At 33.9% G+C, this 22,686-nt stretch overlaps 1 protein-coding gene across 4 annotated transcripts in view; it reads right to left on the reverse strand.

Annotated features, from left to right (window-relative positions):
• NBEA (neurobeachin) overlaps positions 1–22,686 on the reverse strand; it is a 355,376-nt gene that overhangs the window by 247,169 nt on the left and 85,521 nt on the right. For 2 of the 4 annotated variants that reach the window (XM_070942795.1, XM_070942794.1), the window contains exons 25-30: positions 19,545–19,553; positions 17,175–17,355; positions 13,034–13,161; positions 11,406–11,513; positions 6,327–6,495; positions 3,385–3,480 (exon numbers count right to left, since the gene is read on the reverse strand). In XM_070942795.1, the coding sequence (XP_070798896.1) occupies positions 3,385–3,480; positions 6,327–6,495; positions 11,406–11,513; positions 13,034–13,161; positions 17,175–17,355; positions 19,545–19,553 (691 nt within the window). The remainder of the gene's footprint in view (positions 1–3,384; positions 3,481–6,326; positions 6,496–11,405; positions 11,514–13,033; positions 13,162–17,174; positions 17,356–19,544; positions 19,554–22,686) is intronic. The other 2 variants (XM_070942793.1, XM_070942796.1) reach the window with 2 other exon arrangements.

Consider the following 22,686-nt stretch of genomic DNA (forward strand, 5'->3'; position numbering starts at 1 on the left):
GATAAACTTATATTAGTTAACTCATATCAATTTGTGGGAGATTAGTTTCTTCAATAGTTCTGCTAATTGCTAAAAGCGGAAATGACCTGTAAGGAGAATCACACACATTAAAAAAATTCTGCCAATAAGGCTACTATCTATTCTGTAAGTATCTATTGAAAAAAAGATATGAACAATAATTGTCTCCCATATTCTTCCGAATACAGTACTAAATTTGGAAGACATTCACAGACTATCATTTAAGTAATCCTTAAAGATCAGCAGGGACATATCTTCTGTATTATTTTCAAACAAAGATTACTCATGCTGCAGAGATTTCTATTCCAGAATTAGAGAGGAAGCCACACTGACATTACTGAGAGTATATAAATTATCCAAAAACACTGAGTAATCACTCTGCTGAATTACTGCAGGGAAGATGACAATAGCTACCAATTACTGTTGCAAATAGTCTATCTGCTGCCAATCACCGGTATAAATTATATTGATGTTATTTTTGTCCAAATAATTGGTTAATAAAATGGCTAATTAATTTTTTATGAAATGGATTGTATTGCTTATTATTACCAGAGTATTTCTTATTGCCATCTATGACATTTAATAATAGAAATCCTTTTCAGTATTCTACTATAATAGTACAAGGTAGCTGTCGGTTAACAAGGAAAATTTCCATCACTAAACAACACAGTTGTAAAATGCGATGTTTCATGACTGAACCACTTAGCAACAGCAGTTCTGCCACTTCCAGTAGCTATAATTAAGCTTTGGTGTAGGAGAAGGAAAGGCAGAAGCTGGGGACGGAGTGAAGAGAAGAATCAGCCTGGAGTTGTTATGCTCCCAGACAAAAGGTCCAGCACCTCTTGAATTCCATTAACTCTTATCTAGCACCAATTAGTGCTGATGGTTAGGTGACTAGATTCTTCTACATAGGCCAGGGGTGTCAAGCTCGCGGCCCGTGGCACAGATGCGTCACACGCTGTCCACGCCCACCCCCATTTTAGTGAAGCAGAAAAGGTCATGATATGTTATGTGACAACATGACACCGCGAGTTTGACACCCCTGGCATAGCCAAAGCAATAAGCCAGCTTAACTAAAACTTAACACATGGTCCTGATTCTTCACACCTGACACATTGGTGTCGTTAAGCACAATATCATGTGATTGCTATTTTTGACCTCCTGCTGGTTTCCCCATTAACTTTGCTTTGTGGAAGTCAGCAATGAAGGTCGCAAATTACAATCATGTGGCTCCAGGATGCTGAAATTTTCTAACTGTGAGTCAATTGCCAAGTGCCCAGATTGTGATAATGTGATCACAGGGATGCTACAATAGTTGGAACTTTGAGGATCACTCAATCAGTGTCATCATAACTTCAAATGGCTGCTGATCAAGGGGTCATTGAGCAAGGATCACCTGTAGTAATAATAATATAGAGTTAAAGAAAATGGAAAATTGCCTTTTTTAAAGAATGAATAATTTCTTGCAGGTTTCTTGAAGAATAATTTCTTGTATTCTAGCTGCAGTTTTGATAGTACTGATCAACACAAATCAATAAGTTTTTCAGGCTCACTATCCCCTCAGGTAACTGCTTTCATGGAGTGGCAAATGGGCCCAGACCAGTATGCTGCAAGTTCATTTTATTTTGTTTTGTTTTCTAAAAATGCCTCTTAAATATATGTAGGACTAGAAGGATACTCAAAGGTACCATACAGGGAATACTAATTCTAAATGCAGAAAAGCTTCTTCTCATAACTCAATTGTTTATATTTATTCCAATAATAAATACTAGTTATAGTTTAATCTCTAATTATGTGATTACATTCTTAGGTTATCTGGAAAAACTAAAATATCCTAAAGTCTAGTAATCTCCCTGTTCATTTAGAACAAATATTTATATTTTTTTTTAAAAAAAATGAATTAAGTTAAAAACTAGCAGTGCTATGACTATCAGCTAGTCTTTCACTCTTCATTTTTCTTATCCACAGTACCTCCTATTTCTACAAACATGGACCAAAATTATTTTTTCAAAGAAGGCAACAGAGACAAGGCAACTGAAACTTGGCATTCTGCTAGCTGGATAAAAATGAAAACAAAACATAACACAGTGGGAAAATTGCTGCCACATACATTTTAAGGACTGAGGAGAGCACCAACATGTTATCAAGAATTTGGAAATAAACAGAAGACACTGAAGGACTAATAAGGTTAGGGAGGTTCCGAAGGGTAGGTGCTAAGAATGGCTAGGCAGAACAGAAATAGGCAACATAGATGAGCACTAGTAAGGAATTTGGGAAAGCCAATGAAAAATTGGTAATACAACCTTGAGGTAGGCTGAATATGTATACAAGGGATAATGGAGAGGATGGATGTATGTGCTTTGGAGAGATTAGTTTTTGGACATTGGTAATAAGAGATCACATTTCTTTATGTAATGTATATAGTTGTTTAGTGTTGGAAATGTGAAGCATGTGCATATTTTATAACTCTTACATATTTCAGGAAAATATAGCTTTCATCTGAAATAGTTTTCAGCTAGAAAATTGTGCCTTTAAAAGCGTTTGGTTTTGTAAACTCAGTAGACTGCCTTTTTATATACTTGGTATTTTGCTGCACAGCAGTACATGTTTTCACTGCGCTAAGCCAAAGGCATCTATCTTCTGATCTAAATGACTATTCTTTTGTATGACTTTAACTTAAGCATTTGGGGCTTTCTTTATGGGATTTTAATATCTATCTAACTATCCAATTCTTATTAAAGTACAGATAATATTAGACAGTGCACAGAAAAACAGGATAGATAAGAATTTGTATAATTATATATAACCCTGAATTGTATATCATTTGGGAATGAAATGTCATGCTGTATGGAAGAAAAAAGAAAAAAAGTTGTGCATCATTTTTTGCTATAATAGAATAAAACAGAGGGGAACAAGTGACTGCTCATAGAAGTGATATCAATTTTTTTGTTCTCAGTGGTACCTCCAATCATATTGTCTGCCTACTGAATGTAAAAATAATTGGAAGCTATATAGAAAAAGACAAGTTTCTAAATCAAAAGAAACAAAGAATTTACAAAATGCAACAAACTATTTCAGGAATATAGATCTGTATAACTTCCTTATACAGCAGTATTCTTTTAAAGGGCTATAGTATATTTCTTTACAGTATTAAATGTTAATACTGTTAAAATTTAAAAATTGTAATCCTTGTATAATACTATTAATAAACAAGATGGAGAATGTTCATAGTATTGCCAGAAAACTATGATTTATATGTAATCCAAAAATCATCTTCTTGATTAAGACTTTGTATTATAATTAAGTTATTGAAATATATAATATGAAATAAATATGGCAAAGAACAGGAGGTTATGTTAAAATTACCTTTATAAAATGAGTGGGTAAAACTCTGCTCAGGTATTAACTTGGCAAGGAATCCATGGTTCAAACTTGGGTGTGGGATAGATGGTATAACCACAACTGTGAAGAAAATCATGGAGTCAATTGTGAGCCAGCTATTTATTGCCGGTAATTTGGTCCACTGAGGATCCATGTCAGAAGTGTTATTGAAACATGCAAACAAGGCACTAGTATTTTATCGGGGAGAAATCTAGAAAAATAAGATACTTGCAAATAATACAACATACAAAGAAAAAACATTTATGGAAAGACAGGTATACATAAATAAGACAGAAACAGTTGGAATACAAAATACAAACAGAAAAATACATTATCTGTAGCACAGCCACATGATAGCTGAATTCTAAGGCAAATCCCCTAAAAAATAACCAATATAATTTTATTATTTTCAAAAAAATTAATGCAGGAATAGTTAATTACTTAATCGTGATTTGAATGAAAGAAATATATCATGTACTCTAATGTATAAACACAATGTAATAGAAACATGATGTTTAATAACTAAAATATGTCTGAAAATAAATGACTGCAAAATCATTATATACATATAAGATATATATATATATATATATATATATATAAATTTTCTTACTTCTTCGTAGGGTTTATGTGTGTTTTTCTTCTAGCCAGGTTTTCCCTATGTAGCCAAGGTTTTTTTTTTTTTTTTGAGCTGGAGCTACAAAAAAAACCTTGGCTACGTAGGGAAAACCTGGCTAGAAGAAAAACACACACACACACACACACACACACACACACATATATCATATATATATGTATGTATATCATATATCATATATATATATGTATATGTATAAATGTATATATACATTTAAAATGATTCTCACACAAATGTGTTTATTTTATTTTTTTTAATCCTATCAAAATTTGTCAAGAATTTAAGTCCAAAACATTTATTTTAACTAGGTGAACTGATGGTAATGTTATCTTATTTTAGTATCAGACTTTTCATGAATCAATTTTGTCATGTAATATGATAATGTCTCAATAAGGTATTTATAACACCCCAAGATCTAAGTTTAAAAAACATATATACTGCTACAGATTTGCCGTAATGACACTGAAATCTTGAAAGATTCAGTAGCCTTAAACAAACCACTTTTCAGGGGTATATGAAATAAAGTCATTGTGCTTAATTGCTCTATTCTTTAAAAATGTCTTTTGGCATCAATTCTATTACTACATGCTTGGAAAAAAGACACATGGATAAACATACATAAAATTATATTGTAAAAGATATATAGCTATCCTCATTATATACAGTAAGTAGTTTTAACAAAAAGATTAAACATTTCAGGAACTGGACCCTGATAAGATTTCTCTTTTTAAATTATGTTTACATTTAAACAAATGGAAACTGATCCAAACTAATATTAGAATGCTCACTGTATTTCACTTCATTAGAATATACTTATTGCACCATTTGCGAATAGTCAATCCTGAAAAAGACATGTGCAAGAGAGCTATTTACAAAAATATTAAGTCTATAAAGAAGGAGAAAGATGAGAAGAATGGAGGGATGCCAAAATAAAAGGAAAGATTTGCCATCAATTTTGGCTCTCTTTCCAATGCTTACAATATAAATAAAATACTCCAATTAGAGAATCTTTAAAGAGTCTCATCCAAAGCATTTCTGCTTCTGAAGAAATAGGTTTCACAGGTAAGAATTCACACACATATTAAGATATTGTCTTCCCAAAGGAATGTACATCAGAGAAAAGAAAGTTTTATGACTTTGCAGTATGACCCAGGGTAAAAGCTGGTTTCAATTCAGCTCCCTCGAAACAAACAGCACCTAAATCATGTTCATAAAAGCTGAATCAACTAGTCAATTAGAGTACTAAAAGCAAGTTTCTAGAAATACACTATTATACTAGAATTGCCAAACAAGTGTCTTACTAGCAAAGTTAGGACTTGTAGTTAGACATATTTTCTAATAACAAAATTTCTGCTAGCTTTATAGTTGTCCAATAAGTAAATGTAATTTCCATTTTTGTTAAGAAATAATAGATGCCTTCATGCCATGTACTGTATTTAAAATTTACCTAAATGTTCCAAATGTTTATAAAAACTTCAGTTCTGCCTAAATATAATAATTTCCCCATTTTGTGGATAATTACATTTTTATCTACGCAAAATGTATTTTTATTTCCTTTCATTGATTAAATGATAATTTCTAAGGATTCCTGCATTGGCAACATGGAGTAATGGAAGTCAGCTGCCAAATGGCAAATACTACCTTTCAAACAGTGGGAGTCTTTACAAGCTAGATGCTTATAAGTAAAAATAGACCAGTATACTTTTATTTTTTTAATATATCTATCTCTATCTCCTAATGTACATGTATCATAATGCGTCAACAGTTGTGTTATTGTTAATATTCAAATGATATCATCTCTAAGTAAAATTATTTGCTCTAGTTTGCCCTGACAGGGATTCTTTCTTCTTAGAGATGTTGATAAGTGAAGAAAGTAAAAATTAAATCTGGGATTTTGTGCAAGCAAAATATAGGTTTTATTTTTATTTATTTATTTGTATTATTATGGTGTAAAAATATCAGCTACTGAAGTATCACAAAGTAATGGAATTACATAACTTATGATTTGAATTCAAATCACATGATGAACATAAAAAAAAATGATTTTATGGAAAAAATGGAAAAGTAATTAGCTTCTGTCCTGCAATTAATTATATGCTTTGGAAGGAAGTCTCGTTCTGCTGCCAATAAAACTTTACTCAGAGTTAGTCCCTAAGACCATTCTGTGTCAAAAAAGTGGAAAAACAAGAAATATTTTCAAAGGTTAATAAGCATTCTTATTCTTCAATTTCTACATTTAAACATCAAGTGTCCCAACAGTTCCTCAGCATTAACTGAAAAACAGCAGTACCTGTACTTGTTGGTGAATTTATTTCTTGCCTGATATTTCTACCTGCCTGGCTTCCAGACCTTGCAGTTTCTCGTTGTGGTTCAAGAATATCCCGATATTTGGAGACCATTAAAACAGAAATGAAGTAGACCACAGCCAAAGCTAAAAATTGTGCCTGTTTGCTATCATCCTGTTGAAGAAAAGAAAAACATAAAAGCACACAAAATAAAATACTATGAAAATACATAACAAAGTTATCATTTCCTCTCTTAATCAATGCTATGGAGCAAATTATTAAAATTAAAAACAAACAAGCAAGCTACTGTATGACGAATATTTAAACATTCCCTTGACTGGCATTTAAATATATAAACATTTCTTTCACCTTCCCAATATGAATGTATAGCCAATCAGAGAAGGGTATGACTTAGTCTTCATAAATTATTATCTTAGAGGAAGTTGAGACATATGAGAACTACCACAAAGTTGTAAATAAAATCAAATACATCAAATATATCATGTACTCAACTAGAGATTCTCAAACCAGTTTGTGATTTCTCTCAGAGGGGAAGTGGGACAAGGCTGAGCAACTTAGAAGGAGGCCATAGAATATTTTTAATAGTTAATCATGCTGGTGCAGAGAAAACAGGAATCATGCTACTCAGTTTGGCCTTTCCTCAATACTTTGTTTGTCTATCCAATGGGGCAATAAGGTTTCGTTGCATTTGCACTTTGTCTGTACATGTTTGCAAAGGCAAAATAGGAAGGCTGTGAATATTCATGCTGTATATTCATACAGTGTAACTACTGTAATAGAGCCATGTTGACGTATTACTATTATCCTTCTCACCTTTCCTATTACCCACTCCTCTTGGTATCTTATGACTATCACTTGTTGGCTGTATCTTATGATTTATAATTGTATTTTATTATTTATAATTTATCACAGAGACAAATTCCTTGCGTGTTCTATCACAACTGACCAATACAGAAATATATGTGTGTGTGTGTGTGTGTGTGTGTGTGTGTGTGTGTGTGTGTTTTCTGAGGTTTTCGCAGGTGTTTGTATGTAGGTCTTTGGTTATTCAGGTTTTCTCCCGCGTAAAATTGGAGGTGTCTTGGCAACGTTTCGGCAAAGTCTTATTCGTCATCTTCAGGCTGGTGTTCTCGGCTTCGTGCTTCTAGGAGCAATGTGTGTGATCGCAGCTGTTTCTTCCTTTTAACTGCCAGTGGGGGTGTGAACTGATTGGGTGGGAGCTTGGCTGTGTTCTGATTGGGTGGAGGTGTGTTCTGATTGGTTGGGGGTTTGCAGCATTCTGCACAAACCGAAAAATATCCACCATCCTAAGAAACCCCAAAGACAAAATTGAGTTAGAAAATCAAGGAGTATATGAAATCCCTTGCACCGCCTGCCCCACCACATACATCGGACAAACCAACAGAAGAATAAGTGCACGCATTGAAGAACACAAGAACTCAGTTAGAAAAGAGGAACCAACTTCTTCCCAGGTCCAACACCTCAAAGCCACAGGACATGATATTGACTTTAAAAAGACCAGAACTATCGCCAAAACTGAACACTTTAACAACAGAATAATCAGAGAAGCCATCGAGATAGAAAAACGTCCACACAGCATGAATAAACGAGATGACACCTCTCACCTGCCAGCCATTTGGAAACCCGCCCTTATTGACAAACGAGTCCCTAACACAAAGAATGACACCAGACCCACACTCACGAGAACTACACAGGATGTAACCAACACACATCCACACAGAAAGCAGACTCAAACCCACACTGATGATCAGGCACGACCACGGACCAGAAGCCAGACCACAGCTGCATCATTAGCCACTTTAAACCCCTCCAATCCATAAATGAAGCAGACTGACACCCAACATGAAGAGATGGCACGGCCACGAACACGAAGCCAAACAGCAACACAGCTCACCAGCTCAAATCCCCCTGCTACTCAGACTAACCCGAGCACAACCACGCCCCCACCTAAACAGAACACACACCCAGCCAATCAGAGCACAGCCAAACCCCCAACCAATCAGAACACACCTCCACCCAATCAGAACACAGCCAAGCTCCCACCCAATCAGTTCACACCCCCACTGGCAGTTAAAAGGAAGAAATAGCTGCGATCACACACATTGCTCCTAAAAGCACGAAGCCGAGAACACCAGCCTGAAGATGACGAATGAGACTTTGCCGAAACGTTGCCAAGACACCTCCAATTTTATGTGGGAGAAAACCCGAATAACCAAAGACCTACATACAAACACCCGTGAAAACCTCAGAAAACACACACACACACACACACACACACACACACACACACATAAATAGCCAAATAGCACTGTGTTATAGAGCAATGCAGAAAACGTTAGACTAACTCCAAACTCTTTAAAATTACCATTGAGATCAATGCTAATTATTAGTGAGGGAAAGCAGAGAAATGTAAATGATCCTTCTCAAGAATCATGAGAAATGATGTTAATTCAAATCCCTTTTTTGTAAACTTAGATTACAATTATTTTGTTTGGAATACTAGGAAAGAAATTTGTTAGTACTTTCGGCTATATATTATCTTCCTAAAGCTGAGAGCTTGTGATTGGCCCAACATCCCTAAGCTGGTTTTAGAACTTATGATCTTCCACTTTCTAAGATACCAAACTATTCTTAGTTATATAAATATAACTAAAGTCAATTTCCAATCCAAATAATCTTAACCTGATTCTGTTTAAGGATGAGTCATATATACATTCTTGGTTAATTAAATTCAATCCCCAGCACATCCTGCACATTTGATTCCCTTCTTTGCCATCTTGTGTCCATGATTATATCTGCTGTATTTTTTACAATGAATCAAAAGGTAATTTTTCCAATCACTGTTCACTAACTTTAATCCAGCACCAGTCTTAGGTGTTCCTCAGCTGCCCCAGCTCTGTGGCAGCCATGTTTAGGCTGCCTCTTTTCCTGGTTGTGGCTGAGAGGGAAAAAAAACCCCCGGGTCAGGCAGAGAGTTGTGACTCTCCGCGACCACGCAGGGCATCCCTCTTTGCTTCACCTCCCCTACAGGGATGCTTTGGCTCCTCTCGGAGCCCACCAATGGGGAGGATTCGGCATGGGAGTGCAGAGACCCACTCCTCGTGTCCGATCTCGCTGCAACGTCAACCAGAAGAAAAAGTAATTTTAATGTTTTTCAACGTTTTTATATTGTAAGCAGCCTAGAGTCTTTGGATACAAGATTGGTAGCAAACAAACAAACAAACAAACAAATAAATTTCTTCAATGCATCTAAACACCACATATGTCCATCGATATTAGTCTGGCTTTCACTGAACATCTGGAGGATCTATCTATCTATCTATCTATCTATCTATCTATCTATCTATCTATCTATCATCTACCTCTAAATTTAAAATCATATACTAAAATTCTAAACTTTGTAAGTAGAAAAAAATTGAGAAATAATAGAAGAGTTTTCTATTAATTTAATTTTTTTTTGAAAGCACTGAAAAAACATTAAATAATTTTAGATATGTAAGATTAAAAGGGGCTTAGCTGTAAGGATATGCTTAAAGGGAGAGGAACTTCACCTTTCTATGTGCTTTGGGCACTGTAATAAAAAGGCTAATCGACTTCTGAAAATATATTTCTGAAAATATAAGGATATATATATTAACCTTCACTATTCATACCAGAATGTTAAACTGCACCAAGAGAGAAACTTAAAAGCAATGGAGATGCAAAATTAGAATGATACTGTTAGCAGGCAACTATTTGTAATTCCCAAATGCTTTCCAGAGACATCCTCATGCAAAGCATTATAGCAGCCCAACATAAATATAGGTAAATTACCTATGATATATGCAACATTCAGAAAAAGATATAAGCTGGCACACCTACCAAAGCTGAATTAAAGTATTTTTTACTATTGATATATCATTAATTTCAAACAGCAGATCAGAAAACTAAAAGCCACCAATTAAAATAGTTGTAAGCAGTTGTCATAGGCATGACTATATTTTATACTACAGTGTATGTATGTATTCAATTTTACAGGGAAGTTTTTGCAAATTGATTTAGTAGAAACTCAAAAAGTTATTTCCCCTTCTGAACTGTTATGTTTGAAAAGGTTCTGCTGGCCAACTGTGCTAATACAATACTAAAGATTTTAAATTATTAAAAGAAACTGTCACTGAATAGTCATTTAAAGAGATTTCTCCCATCCTTCTCTACTATTTCATAGATTCGTAGAGTTAGGAGGGACCATGAAGGATTTCTAGTCCAACCTCCTGGCAAAAGCAAAAGTCCTCATACCATCTTAGACAAATGGTTGTCCAATATTTTCTTGAAAACCTCCAGCAATGGAGCACCCATAAATTCTAGAAGGCAAGCTATTTGTCACAAATCTTCCTATTTCCCACTATTCCTATTTTCCACTATTGCAGAAAACCAAGGAGTGTTGTTGCAGCCAAGAAATAGTGTAGTTATTTCAATGGTTGTATTCTGTTTTGATTTCAAAACAGACCATCTTGGTTGATTAGTAAATCTTGCAAAGTAATCAGGAATCCACCTAATCTATCAGTGGCTTGTGTGGGCCATTTTAATTGGCCTTTGATCCCTAAAAAGGTTAGGTATTATCAGTGATCTGTTCTTGGCAACAAGTTAATATTAAATCTGTCTGTAAATTACAATGATCTGTCCAACAAAAACTAAATTAAGTATGTATCTTCCAATATGGTTGGAATCAGATTATCAACTAAGGTAAATCCAAACCTATCTTAGAAATTCTACCCGCTGCATATGATGCATCTTGAGCTTCAATACTGAATTTCTCCAGCTTACCCATTTTCAATGAAGCAAACGTCATTCATAAGATTACCTTAATTAATCAGTGAGGAAAGGAGTTGGACAGAAATACACCAAAGCTATTGCAAAGGATCATCATAATGGGCACAAACTTTTAAGCTGAAAAAATGAATTCCTACACTTGGCAAAGATAAAGATACAAGAACCTATTCACCATCAATATACAAAGAACAGATTTTAAATACTTTTTTAAAAAGCTGCAGTATAATACTTACCACATCACGAAATACAACTGCTCGCAGTCGATTAATATCAACGTCTTGAAGAAGCCTATCTGGATCTTTAATTGGGGATAGGTTACCAGGAACATTTTCCAATGGAGTCTAAAAATACAATAATTGCATAGTTTTAGCAAATTAGTCTTAGCTCTTGAAGTTATCACAAAACAAGTAATTTTTATTTTATTGATTTCAAAGTTAGCATATGAAGCTGGTTGTAGATTTAAAATTTGGCACTCCAATGCATTTGGTTGTTACTAGAAGAGTGCTAAAACCAATACTGTGCAATCAGTTTATGTTTCAACTGGCTCCTATATGCTCATGTACTGATAAGAATGTCCCAATATTGTCATCCAGAAGCAATACTACGAGTGTTATACTGGTTGCCCACATTTATAAGTGCAATTTAAGGTGCAAATAATAACTTATTAAATCTTTATAAGTATTGGACCTGGGAAGCTTGCCTTAGACACACCTATAGAGCAGGGGTGAAATCCAGCAGGTTCTAATAGGTTCTGGAGAACTGGTAGCGGAAATTTTGAATAGTTTGGAGAACCGACAAATACCACCTCTGGCTAGTTCCAGAGTGGGGTGGGAATGGACATTTTGCAATATCCTTCCCCTGCCATGCCCACAAAACCAATAGGGAAAAATTTTGAATTTCACCCCTGCTATGGAGACTCATTATTCCCCAGGAACTACAGCAGGACAGACTCAGAAGCAAGCATTGTTTGCTGGATCTCCCTTCTGCAGAAACACATGTACCCATTAGTACGTTCAGATAGCTTGTAAAAACCTGAAGGTACGTAGAATATATAAGACACAGTATTAGGTCTTATGAGGGACCAATTGTCTTAAATCACTTCTGCTTACCCAGTATTGTCCTGCAGAGAGAGTGCACTTCCCCTACGAAATGTTGTAACCTTGTAGGACAAGGCAGCTTTGGAACAGCATCCCACACAGAAATGTACAGTGGGTTCCAGAAAGCTTTGAAAACCTGGCTTTGGCCCAAGCCTGGGATTAATTTATTATTGTATTTGGGGGAAGACTGTTTGGTTTGATTTGTGTCACTTTTAAGATCATTTTAGTCCAGAGTGTATGGTTTTATGATTTATCTGTTTTTACAGATTTTTTGCTTTTCTTTAAGGTGCCTAGATTTCATTGGAGTTGGCTACAATTTGAATGGATGGATGGATGGATGGATGGATGGATGGATGGATGGATGGATGAATGAATGAATGAATGAATGAATGAATGAATGAATGAATAAATAAATAAATAAATAAATAAATAAATAAATAAATAAATGCTATAACTGATCTGGAATTGTTTATGATATAACCATATACAACAAATTGACATTTGTTTTATCAATACTGCCATTGATAGTTTTGTAACCTCTTAGATCTTCTTGTCTGAAAGGGTAAAGAATATTGATAATAAATGCAACTATTCATAGTAAATCCAAATCCTGTCTCAAGATTATGAAATATGTAAGGAAGTAATTTTGGAATTATCAAACTGTAAAGTTATCCCTATCAGTCTAATATACTGGACAGCAGATTTTTTTCTCTTTTCCTATTCACATTTAGTGGACTGTTATATATTAAAAGAAAATATTTTACCTTGGTAGTAGTTGCACTTATGCCTTGAAGAGTCTCTTGTGTTTTACTGCAGATTAGTGAAGATTTGTTTATTTTCTCTCTTTGTCTTTGTCGACATTCCAAACAGTTTCTCACAGCAACACAACAAACTAAGTAATAAAAAATATGCAATTAATTACAACTACTACGCATTAATAAAGCCACTAAAATAGCAATGAAATAAATAAATCAAAATGCAAATTCTTTCAAAACGAATTACTATAATATGTAGGATTGTTATGCTTGGATGTATTTAGGGATAGATAAATTAAGATTAGTATTAGATGTGTTTCTTAATCTTATGTATGTATCTTGCGTATTTATATGTATTTGCTATTGCTGAATATTTAGCAGCAACAGGAGAAATTACATAATATACATAATAAATATATTTAATTTAAAATAGGAAGGAAGGGGGGGAAATTTAGGACAAATATGTAAATTATCTTAATGAAGGCCATGAATTTCATATGAAAGAAGAATAAGCAGGTAAGGTATAACTAAGATGGTTCAAAAAATAATTTTTAAAAAGAGCAGAAAAAATGCATTTTGACATATAAGGAAATGCACTATACAAAGCAGGTAAATGACAAATTAGTGACAATAGAGGGTATGTAGCAATGACATATCTTTAACATACAATAGGTGTAAGGCTTGATTTTTGGCCAATTAATAAAAACACATTGTAGCAATTATACTTCTGTTTGTGATTTTGAGACCAACTGATGATCAAAGTATGTAATGTAGAACTCAGGGAAGCTTTTTAATATCTGAGAACTGAATATTTTCAAGGGGTATAATTATTTTGTTATCTGAGAACCATAGTGAATGATGCTATGATGCTTTGTGAAAAAAAGAATGAAGGGGAAAAGAAGGTTCAGGTTCTTTTTTGTTTTGGAAGAGAGCTGTTATGTTTTATGGGTTAATGTTATATACCATATATAAGGTATAACGGACACCTAATGCATCTATTTGTTTTATTTTTAGTAAGAAATGGAATGAAAATGTCATGGTGTTACTTAGCATTTTACTCCAAATTAGGTGACACAATCTTGAAAGATCATAAGAGGCATAAAGAGGTACTTTAGAAGTACCTAAAGTACCTCTTTAGAAGAGCATATGACGGCCGTGGCCAGGGGGGCTTTTTATCAGGTTCGCCTGATTTGCCTTTAAAGCACTCCATGGCTTAGGGCCTGGGTACTTACGGGACCGCCTTCTGCCACCAATAGCCTCCCACCGGCCAGTATGCTCCCACAGAGAGGGACTCCTCAGGGTGCCTTCGGCCAGGCAATGTCAACTGGCGACCCCCAGGGGGAGGGCCTTCTCTGTGGCAGCACCTGTCCTTTGGAACAACCTGCCCCCGGAGATACATAGGATTCCAGATCTTCGTGCTTTTCGCCGTGCCCTTAAAACTTTTTTATTTCATCAAGCTGGGCTGGCTTGACCCCCCCCCCCCTTAGATATTTTTAATTATTAATTGATTTTAGTTGGGGTGTTTTAAATTTTATATTGGGCCAAAACTTGTTTAATTCTTTTAAAATTAATCTTAACTTTTGTATGTGATGTTTTTATTCTTGGCTGTTCACCGCCCAGGAGAAGGGCGATATAAAAATTTAATTTTAAAAAAACCTAGAGCTATAACTATATGTACAGGTCAAAAAAGTCATATTGGCAGCCATACCCATTTGACTGACTTAATGCAAATGTTTTACCCTCGTGTTAAATTTAATTAATTTGTTATGTTTATCATTAAGGCAAACCTTAAAAGCATAATATTTACATTAGGTAAGCATGTACAGAATTGAAACTATTTTAATTATGTAACTGTTTACTGTTATAATGATACATTATACTTTGCTTCCTTTTTATTTATTCTGTTGTTTTCCTCCCTTTTAAAATATTTGTTGTTCTTTTTTCATGATAATGTATTTATATCCATGATTACCTTTGTGTTTTGTTCTTTTGTTCTTTTTTTCCTTTTTTCTGTTATTGTTTTAAAAGCAATAAGAATAAATAAAAATTGAGCCTTAAAAGCAATCTAATTTTACTTCCAAATTCAACTCTAGCTCGTGGCCCATTACACAGACATAGAATTTCTTTAAAGAAGAAATCATCCAAATTACACTTTTATTTAGGTGATGAACAATGGGGGCCTCCCAAATAGAACCTTCATGTCTTAATTAAAATTCCCTTAATAATCCTTATGTCTTTTTCATTATGCATCTTTTTCTTTCTTTTTGGGGGATTTAGGAACATATGCTTTTGTGTTCCAAAATAGCTTAATTAATTTCTAAAACTGCTTATTTTTCTTCTTTTGAATGGTCAATAGGGTTGACCATTCATATAATTTTTTTCTTGTAATAGTCTTCTTATAATAGTTCTTAGAACGATGAACTGATTTATAAGCAGGATAAGATCAATCAGAGATGGTGATGATGATGATGATAACAACCACTTTGCTTCCCTTATCTGAATTTATTTTCCTCCAACCATCTTTGTTTGGTCTATACATTATTTGGTGCTATTATGTTTTCTTTTTTATGAATCTCTTGAGATATTTGGAACCACAAGAGGGAGCTCTGACACAAGGAACTTCTACTTGAATTTTTAATTTTGAAGCAAATTTAAGATTTGGATTAGAGAAATGCTTGGACTTTTAGCATAAAAGATGACAGTATTAAAAGTTAATTTTAAGGTTTTAATATGTATAAACCATGTTTAGACATAAGATCACCATTTCTTTACACTTTTTGTCTCATACTGGATTAGCTAGTCTGTTATAAATTATGATAGTATCACTGCACTTTTAACATAACTAATATCTTTAATTATCTATCAAATTTATTTAGTCTTGTTTAATGAAAATAAATTATGTAAAAAAACCTGTAAAGAGAAAATGACAAAAATGAAAGGGGGTCCACAATTTTTAAAGTCAACAGATTCCTTAGTTATTTTATCACAAAGTAAAGCTCTTATTAGAGATGAATTACACATAATTAAAGATAATGATTATGATTACATATTAGCCAATTGGTATTTATTTTAGCAACCACATTTCCCCCATGATTAGCCCCCAGCTTGGTCCTTCAGGTCTTCCAAGGACGCAGCAAACACCACTGTAACAGTGAGTTCACATCCACTGTTGTTCTCTTGTTTCTCTTCATTCACCTCTCCCAGCATTAGTCTTCTCCATAGAGCTAGGTCTTCACAAAGCATGTCCAAAGAGCCTGAATATTATTTGTGAGCCTGAATATTTGTGCCTCTAGGATGAACTCTGGGGTTGATTTGTTTGATGATCATTTGTTTTCCATATTATTCTTATGAGTCTTCTCCAACACCAAAGTTCAAAAACATCAATACTCTTTCTATCCTGTTTCTTCAAAGCCCTCAGTACCCTAATATAGTACCACTAAATTAACACAATTGACAGGAATTGAAAGATCAGCCATCTTTTTCTTCCCTGGTTCTGGACCAACTTACTTAATAATGAATTCTTAGAAAGCCTGATAGTTTGCAACTATTTTATAGAACTTCAGCTATAAAGATACTGAAGTCTCAGATTTTATATATTTTTATTTGTGGCCAACACACCTTCAACAGCTTGTGAACTCCAGTGCTAAAGAAAATGGTAACAGGTATAATACTTTAGAGCAGTATAGTATGTTATCAATTGTTTGCTTAAAATATATATTTAAAATGTGTTTCTTATACAGGTGCATTATAATTATCAGAAGAAAAATAAATGATGATATAAAACAGAATGTTCAGATACCAACAACTGTTACTAATTTCTATATTTGGGGGAGTCTGTAATTGCTAGAACAAAATATTTCCCCTAAAGGTGAGGAAAAGCAGAAATAGCCTCAAAAGACCCATTAACACATCACTTGATTGAATGATAATGCTAGAAATTTATCTCTGTTAGAATACAAATACTAAATCAAAAGTGTCTCTATAACCAGGTAGAGAGGTAACAGTAGGTTAAAAATATTAATGTTCCATAAAATATTCTTTCTTACCCAAAATCAAGTGAGCTTCCACATAAGGTTTTTTTCCTTTCCCACACTAATACCTAGTTTAATTGGTCTATATGTAATTACCTGGTGCTCTATGGGAAACTTACCAAGCCTTAGACACTGTCGCATTAAGCCTCCAGAAGACATATTTTTTTCAGCTTCAATTTCACTAAAATTTAGTGAACTGGCAAATACGAGTACATCAACCATAGCCATCAGCCGGCTGAGAAAAGTTACTGCTGTCTCCGCTGACATACCCTGAGTTACTTCTATATTCTCCAATTCCGTCTTGAAAAGAAAGGCGTAACGTTAGATTTCTAATGTGGCCCACATGTGAATACATTACATGCACAAACATTTATTTCATTTCTTGTCTACATGTTGACTATGGTAAAACAGAGAATAAATAATGTAAAATAGCAACAAATATGGAAAATTATTTGTTCATGCATACTATACAATATGAAATCCCTAGAACAAAAGTTATTTATTTGAACTAACTTCAATAAAGTGAGCATATGCATTAAACAGAATGGATTTTTAATTTTCCATTAAAGGAATACAAATGAATAAAAAATTGAATAAATAGGTTTCTTCTCACTGGAAATTAAGAACAAAATATCATGAATATGACATGTTATATAGAAGTAAGACTTTGACCAGAATGTAAAAAGCATTATTGGCAATATGTACATAAAAAGTACAATTTATATTTTACCTAGAATATAAGAAAAAAACAACAGATAGCTGTTTCTTTCATGAAAGTCTTCCTAGCAGGCCACATCTAACTGCATGAAATGTATGTCTGCCCCACAAACACATACACAGTTCATGCAATTGTTTTTAAAGATAATTTTATGGAAGATGGGAGATAATGTTGTAAAGGAATTAATTGGCATCAATTACAAGTAATTTTCCAAAGATAGTTTTATGAATCTTATTCATAAAACAATTCTTTTAAAATTCATTTTTTAAAAAAATATCTAACATTAGACTGTCAAGAATTTCACTCTTGTGTAAATATAATGCACTTAAATAATGTTTATTTATGTCTTGCAATAATATAGCAAAACACTTTTTTAAACATTAACAATATTCATTTTTTCATGTTTCAGAAGCAGCAATGTCTCTTTTTACAATGGTATGCTATGAGAAATAATTTTGTAATCACTTCTGCAAAATATTCTATAAATTTTTGTATAAAATCACTATGTACAGACATACTATATATTATGTATATGTTTGGTGACATGTTTGCGAATGTGTGAGAGAGAGAGATCTCAAAATCACACCTTCTTCTAATTTATTAAAATCAAGTAGATATACCTTTATATAAGTATGTCTCTCTCTCTCTGTGTGTGTGTGTGTGTGTGTGTGTGTGTCAGTGCAAAAATTTCTTTTAGTCTTCACTAATTAAAACCAAAATAGAAAAGTCTATTTTCATAGTGGAACACTGCACAAACACTGAAACAGGACTCATTTCTCATAAAATACAGGAAAAATAATGAGTTGCTCTATGGAAAGCTTTCATCACTCTCCCGTTAAACAATTCATTTGGTCAGAAGGTTTGGCATATTAACTAGCATCTGCATAATTTTAGCAACAAGGCCACAGAACGGTTTGTGGTTATGTTCAGTATAAAAATACAGTTTTATACAGAACTTCTTCAATGCATTCCAGATAACAGAAGAATCAACAAAGTGTTGTTACTGGTAATTTATGAACATATTAAGAACTAAGGTATTTATTATGTTAAAAGCTTTCTTAGCACAAGAAGAAAACAAAGCTATAATAAACCCTTTTGTTTTAAAGTATCATAAAATATTTGCTCTTTTGCTGCTAAACTTTTGAAGTTAAAGAGGCAGTGTTTTTTATTCATATTAGAAAATATTATTCAGATTGTACATTTTAATGTTATCAATTGCAATTTGCAAATAATTTTATAAGGATTTTATCAATCATAATAGCATTTCATCTACAATTTGAACTGAAACAATGAAAAAAATGCTATTTCTATTCAAGGTGTTCTTTTGAGAGAGAGAAAAATATTTAGCCTTTTTTAATGTTATTATTGAAGGTTAAAGTGTTTTGTTCAGTTTTCTTCTTAATACTGTTGCAATTAAATCATCCCTTGTTTAATGAGCCAAGATCCTTGGTTCATGTTGCCCAGGCGGTAAGAAACAGAGAACAGTTATATCATCATGCTCAAGTATCCCAAAGAAGATGAAAGAAGCAAACTAGAAATGCAAATTCAAAGTCCCCCGCCTCTCTCCCTCCCTCTCCGCCCCCCCCTCTCATGGTATATTTAAGTGATGCCCTTGGAATGTCACTTTTACTCTTGAACAGTTAGATTATACAATCAAAACCTGCTAATAATGTATATACATTTTTATCAAAAAAAAGCTAAATAATTAAAAAATGCACACAGAAAAAAATGTCTAATTCTAAAAACTAAAACTTGTAACAATAATACTAACCTTAGAACCCTGGACATGCAATAGACAAAGCAGACAACAGATCACAACAAAAAGAAAAAGAAATGTTACAGTCAAATGAAAATACAATGCAAAACAGAAAGTAATATTTTAAAAATCAGATATTAATTCACAATTTAAAAAGTCAACTTTTAAAAACTTGTTTTCTACACTTTAACTTCTTATATGGCATCACTGTAATTGATACAACTCAAATTAATAAGTAATTAGAACAGCATTCATTTGATATATAACAATATATAAGGCTACTAATTAAAAACAGTGTATTTTTTACATACATACATACATAATGTATATGTATGTGTGTGTATATAAGTATATGTGTGTATGTGAAAGTATACGTATATTATATAGTTTAAACACAATGATGACTTCTAACTTACACATTGTACACTAAAACCAAACATTATATGATCCAGAAATTTGCCATTTGGCAAAAATCTTATAATTTGCTAACATTTCTTTACCTTTTATAACAAAACAATTCTGACTAGAAGCTGATTTGTACTATATGTGAATAATATTAAGAACAATTTCTCAAATGATATTTTCTTTGGCTCAAAGAAATTCTATCACAGCAGACCATTAGACATCAGTTACAATACTATGAAATATGCTCATCAGGTTAGTAGACAAAGTCACATGGTCATCTATCAACTTTATCAAATCAACAGTTGTGTTTTCTCTGAATTGTGTTTATATTTTAAAACTAATTTTAAATCTAAGGTATGTATGCATATATTTATGTTTCATATTTCTAAACTGTCCATCTCCTTCAAGAGGGGATGGATGGTAATATAATTGATAGCTAAAACTATGTATAAATGTTAATATTAAAATTAAATTAGAATTAAACTTGTTAAAATTATAATAATAATTAAATATCAAAAGGGTACAAATTCTAAGATGGTCATTTAATATTAGCTATTACAAGATAGGGGAGGGGTGCACTCATGGATCTAGCCAGCCCCACATTCATAGTCCTCTGTGGCTCCTACACACACACACACACACACACACACACACACACACACACGGCCACAAATCCCTTTGTGGAAGGCCAAGAAATTGGGGCTTTCCTCACCACAGAATATTCCACAAAGTGGGGACAGCAGCAGAGCAGGCTCTCTACCTAGACTCTGCCAGTTAAAATTCTCTGACTGTTAGGGGTGTGAAATATACCTTACCTGTCTGATCAATTGAAACAGTATGATGAGACAGAGTGAAGCCGGTTCTATAGGTAACCTGTCTGTATACCGTATAGGGCTTTATAGGTGATAACCAACACTTTGAATTGGACCCAGAAACAAACTGGTACCCAGTGCTGTTCACTGAGAAAGGGGTCTTTTATATGGAACTTTTTTGAGGGGCCCAGTATGGCTCGTATAACCACACTCTGCACTAGCTGAAGCTTCTGGATACTTTTCAGGGGTAGCTCCATGTACATCGCATTGTAATAATTCAGGCAGAACATGACCAGGGTATGAACCTCCCTGTCCAGGAAAAGGCACAGGTGGCACACAATGTAAAGTTGGGCAAAGAGACCTACCCACAGTCACTCTGTCTTACTGAGGTTCAGTTGTTCCCCATCCAGACTCCCACACAGTGCGAAAGGACGTCCATGCAATACTCAGTTCATCTGGGTTGAAGATATAACTAGGTATCCTTACTATATTGGTATCTCATCCCCTGGAAATGGATGATCTCACCCAGAGGTTTCATATAGATGTTGAAAAGGAGCAGAAAGAGCCCTGAGCCCTGAGGTGCCATGAGCAGGATTTCTCGCTCCCTATTAACATTGATTAGGACTGGCCTCAGAGGAAAAAAAGTGAACCAGCACCAAACTATGCTACATAACCCCAACTTTTCAAGTCAGCCTAAAGGAATGTCATGAGCAATTGTATTGGAAGCCACTGAAGGGTCAAAGAGAGCAAAAATGGAAGCACACCTCCATTCTACTCCTGCCAGAGATCATCCATAAGTGTGAAGTTTCAGTTCTGTATATAGGCCTGAAATATGACTGAAAAGGGTCCAGATATCTCTTTCCTCCAGGATCTTCAAGAGTTGCAACACCACCACTTTCTTGACTGTTTTTCCTAAAAAAGGGCAGGTGGGAGACTGGACAAAAATTGTCTAACAAGGAAAGATCCAGTGATGATTTCTTGAGTAGGAGCACACTAGCGCCTCTTTAAAAGGAGCTGGAACCACCTCCTCTGACAAAGATAAATTTACCAATAAAATGGACCTGCCCACATGATACCATCCGGGTGGCCTTAACCAGTCAAGAGGAGCAAGGATCTAATACTCAGATGGTGATATTTGCATTCTGCAGGAACCTATCTACTTCCTCATGTCCAACAGAATCAAACCAGTCCCATTTCCCTGGGCATCTTCATAAGACTTCCATACTTGAAATTCAACTGTGAATGAATCCAAGCGATTTTATCTTGTAAATGCCTTGAAAATTCCTCTATGCAGCCCTGGAGATTGGTGTCACCCTTCCCAAGGAAGGTCTATGTGACCCAAAGCAGGGCTGCTGGGCAGCATTCTGAGGATGTAATATATAACGTGTTCTGCATCATTAACAGGGTCTCAGATTTGACAGTCAAATCACTTTTGAAACAAAAGGATTTTTTAAAAAAAATCCTTATATTTCAAATTATATTTTGGTGAGGTGTACCAGCCTTTTCTAAAAGAAAGCAAAATTTATTATATTGGGATAAAGTAATTATATTTTAAATGATATTAATAGCATTCTTTCAATGATATTTCACTCTCATTTCAAAATTTAAGGATGCTACAAATGTATTTTATTTTATGTTAAACAAAATCTTCCTTCTACCTACAGTATTTAGCAGAATATGCTATTTTATGACTAACTTTTAAAGAGGCAATAGCTCTTATGCCAAATCTGCATTTAAAGCTGTACTAGCTGTACTACAAAAAGGAATTTATAAAGCTGTACTAGGTAAGAATGGGATTATGATATACAAACAGAGCAATGTAATTTGCTCTGTTTATAACCATTAATTTTTGCAGTGAACCTAGCTAATAAACCTGTATACATAAGTAAATAATTATTCTGAAATAATTTTTGTATACAAATTTGCTAAAGCCATAAAAC

The sequence above is a fragment of the Pituophis catenifer genome, unplaced genomic scaffold (assembly GCF_029215685.1).
Source record: "Pituophis catenifer annectens isolate HBS135680 unplaced genomic scaffold, rPitCat1.0.hap2 SCAF_4, whole genome shotgun sequence".
Taxonomy (NCBI): Eukaryota; Metazoa; Chordata; class Lepidosauria; order Squamata; family Colubridae; genus Pituophis; species Pituophis catenifer.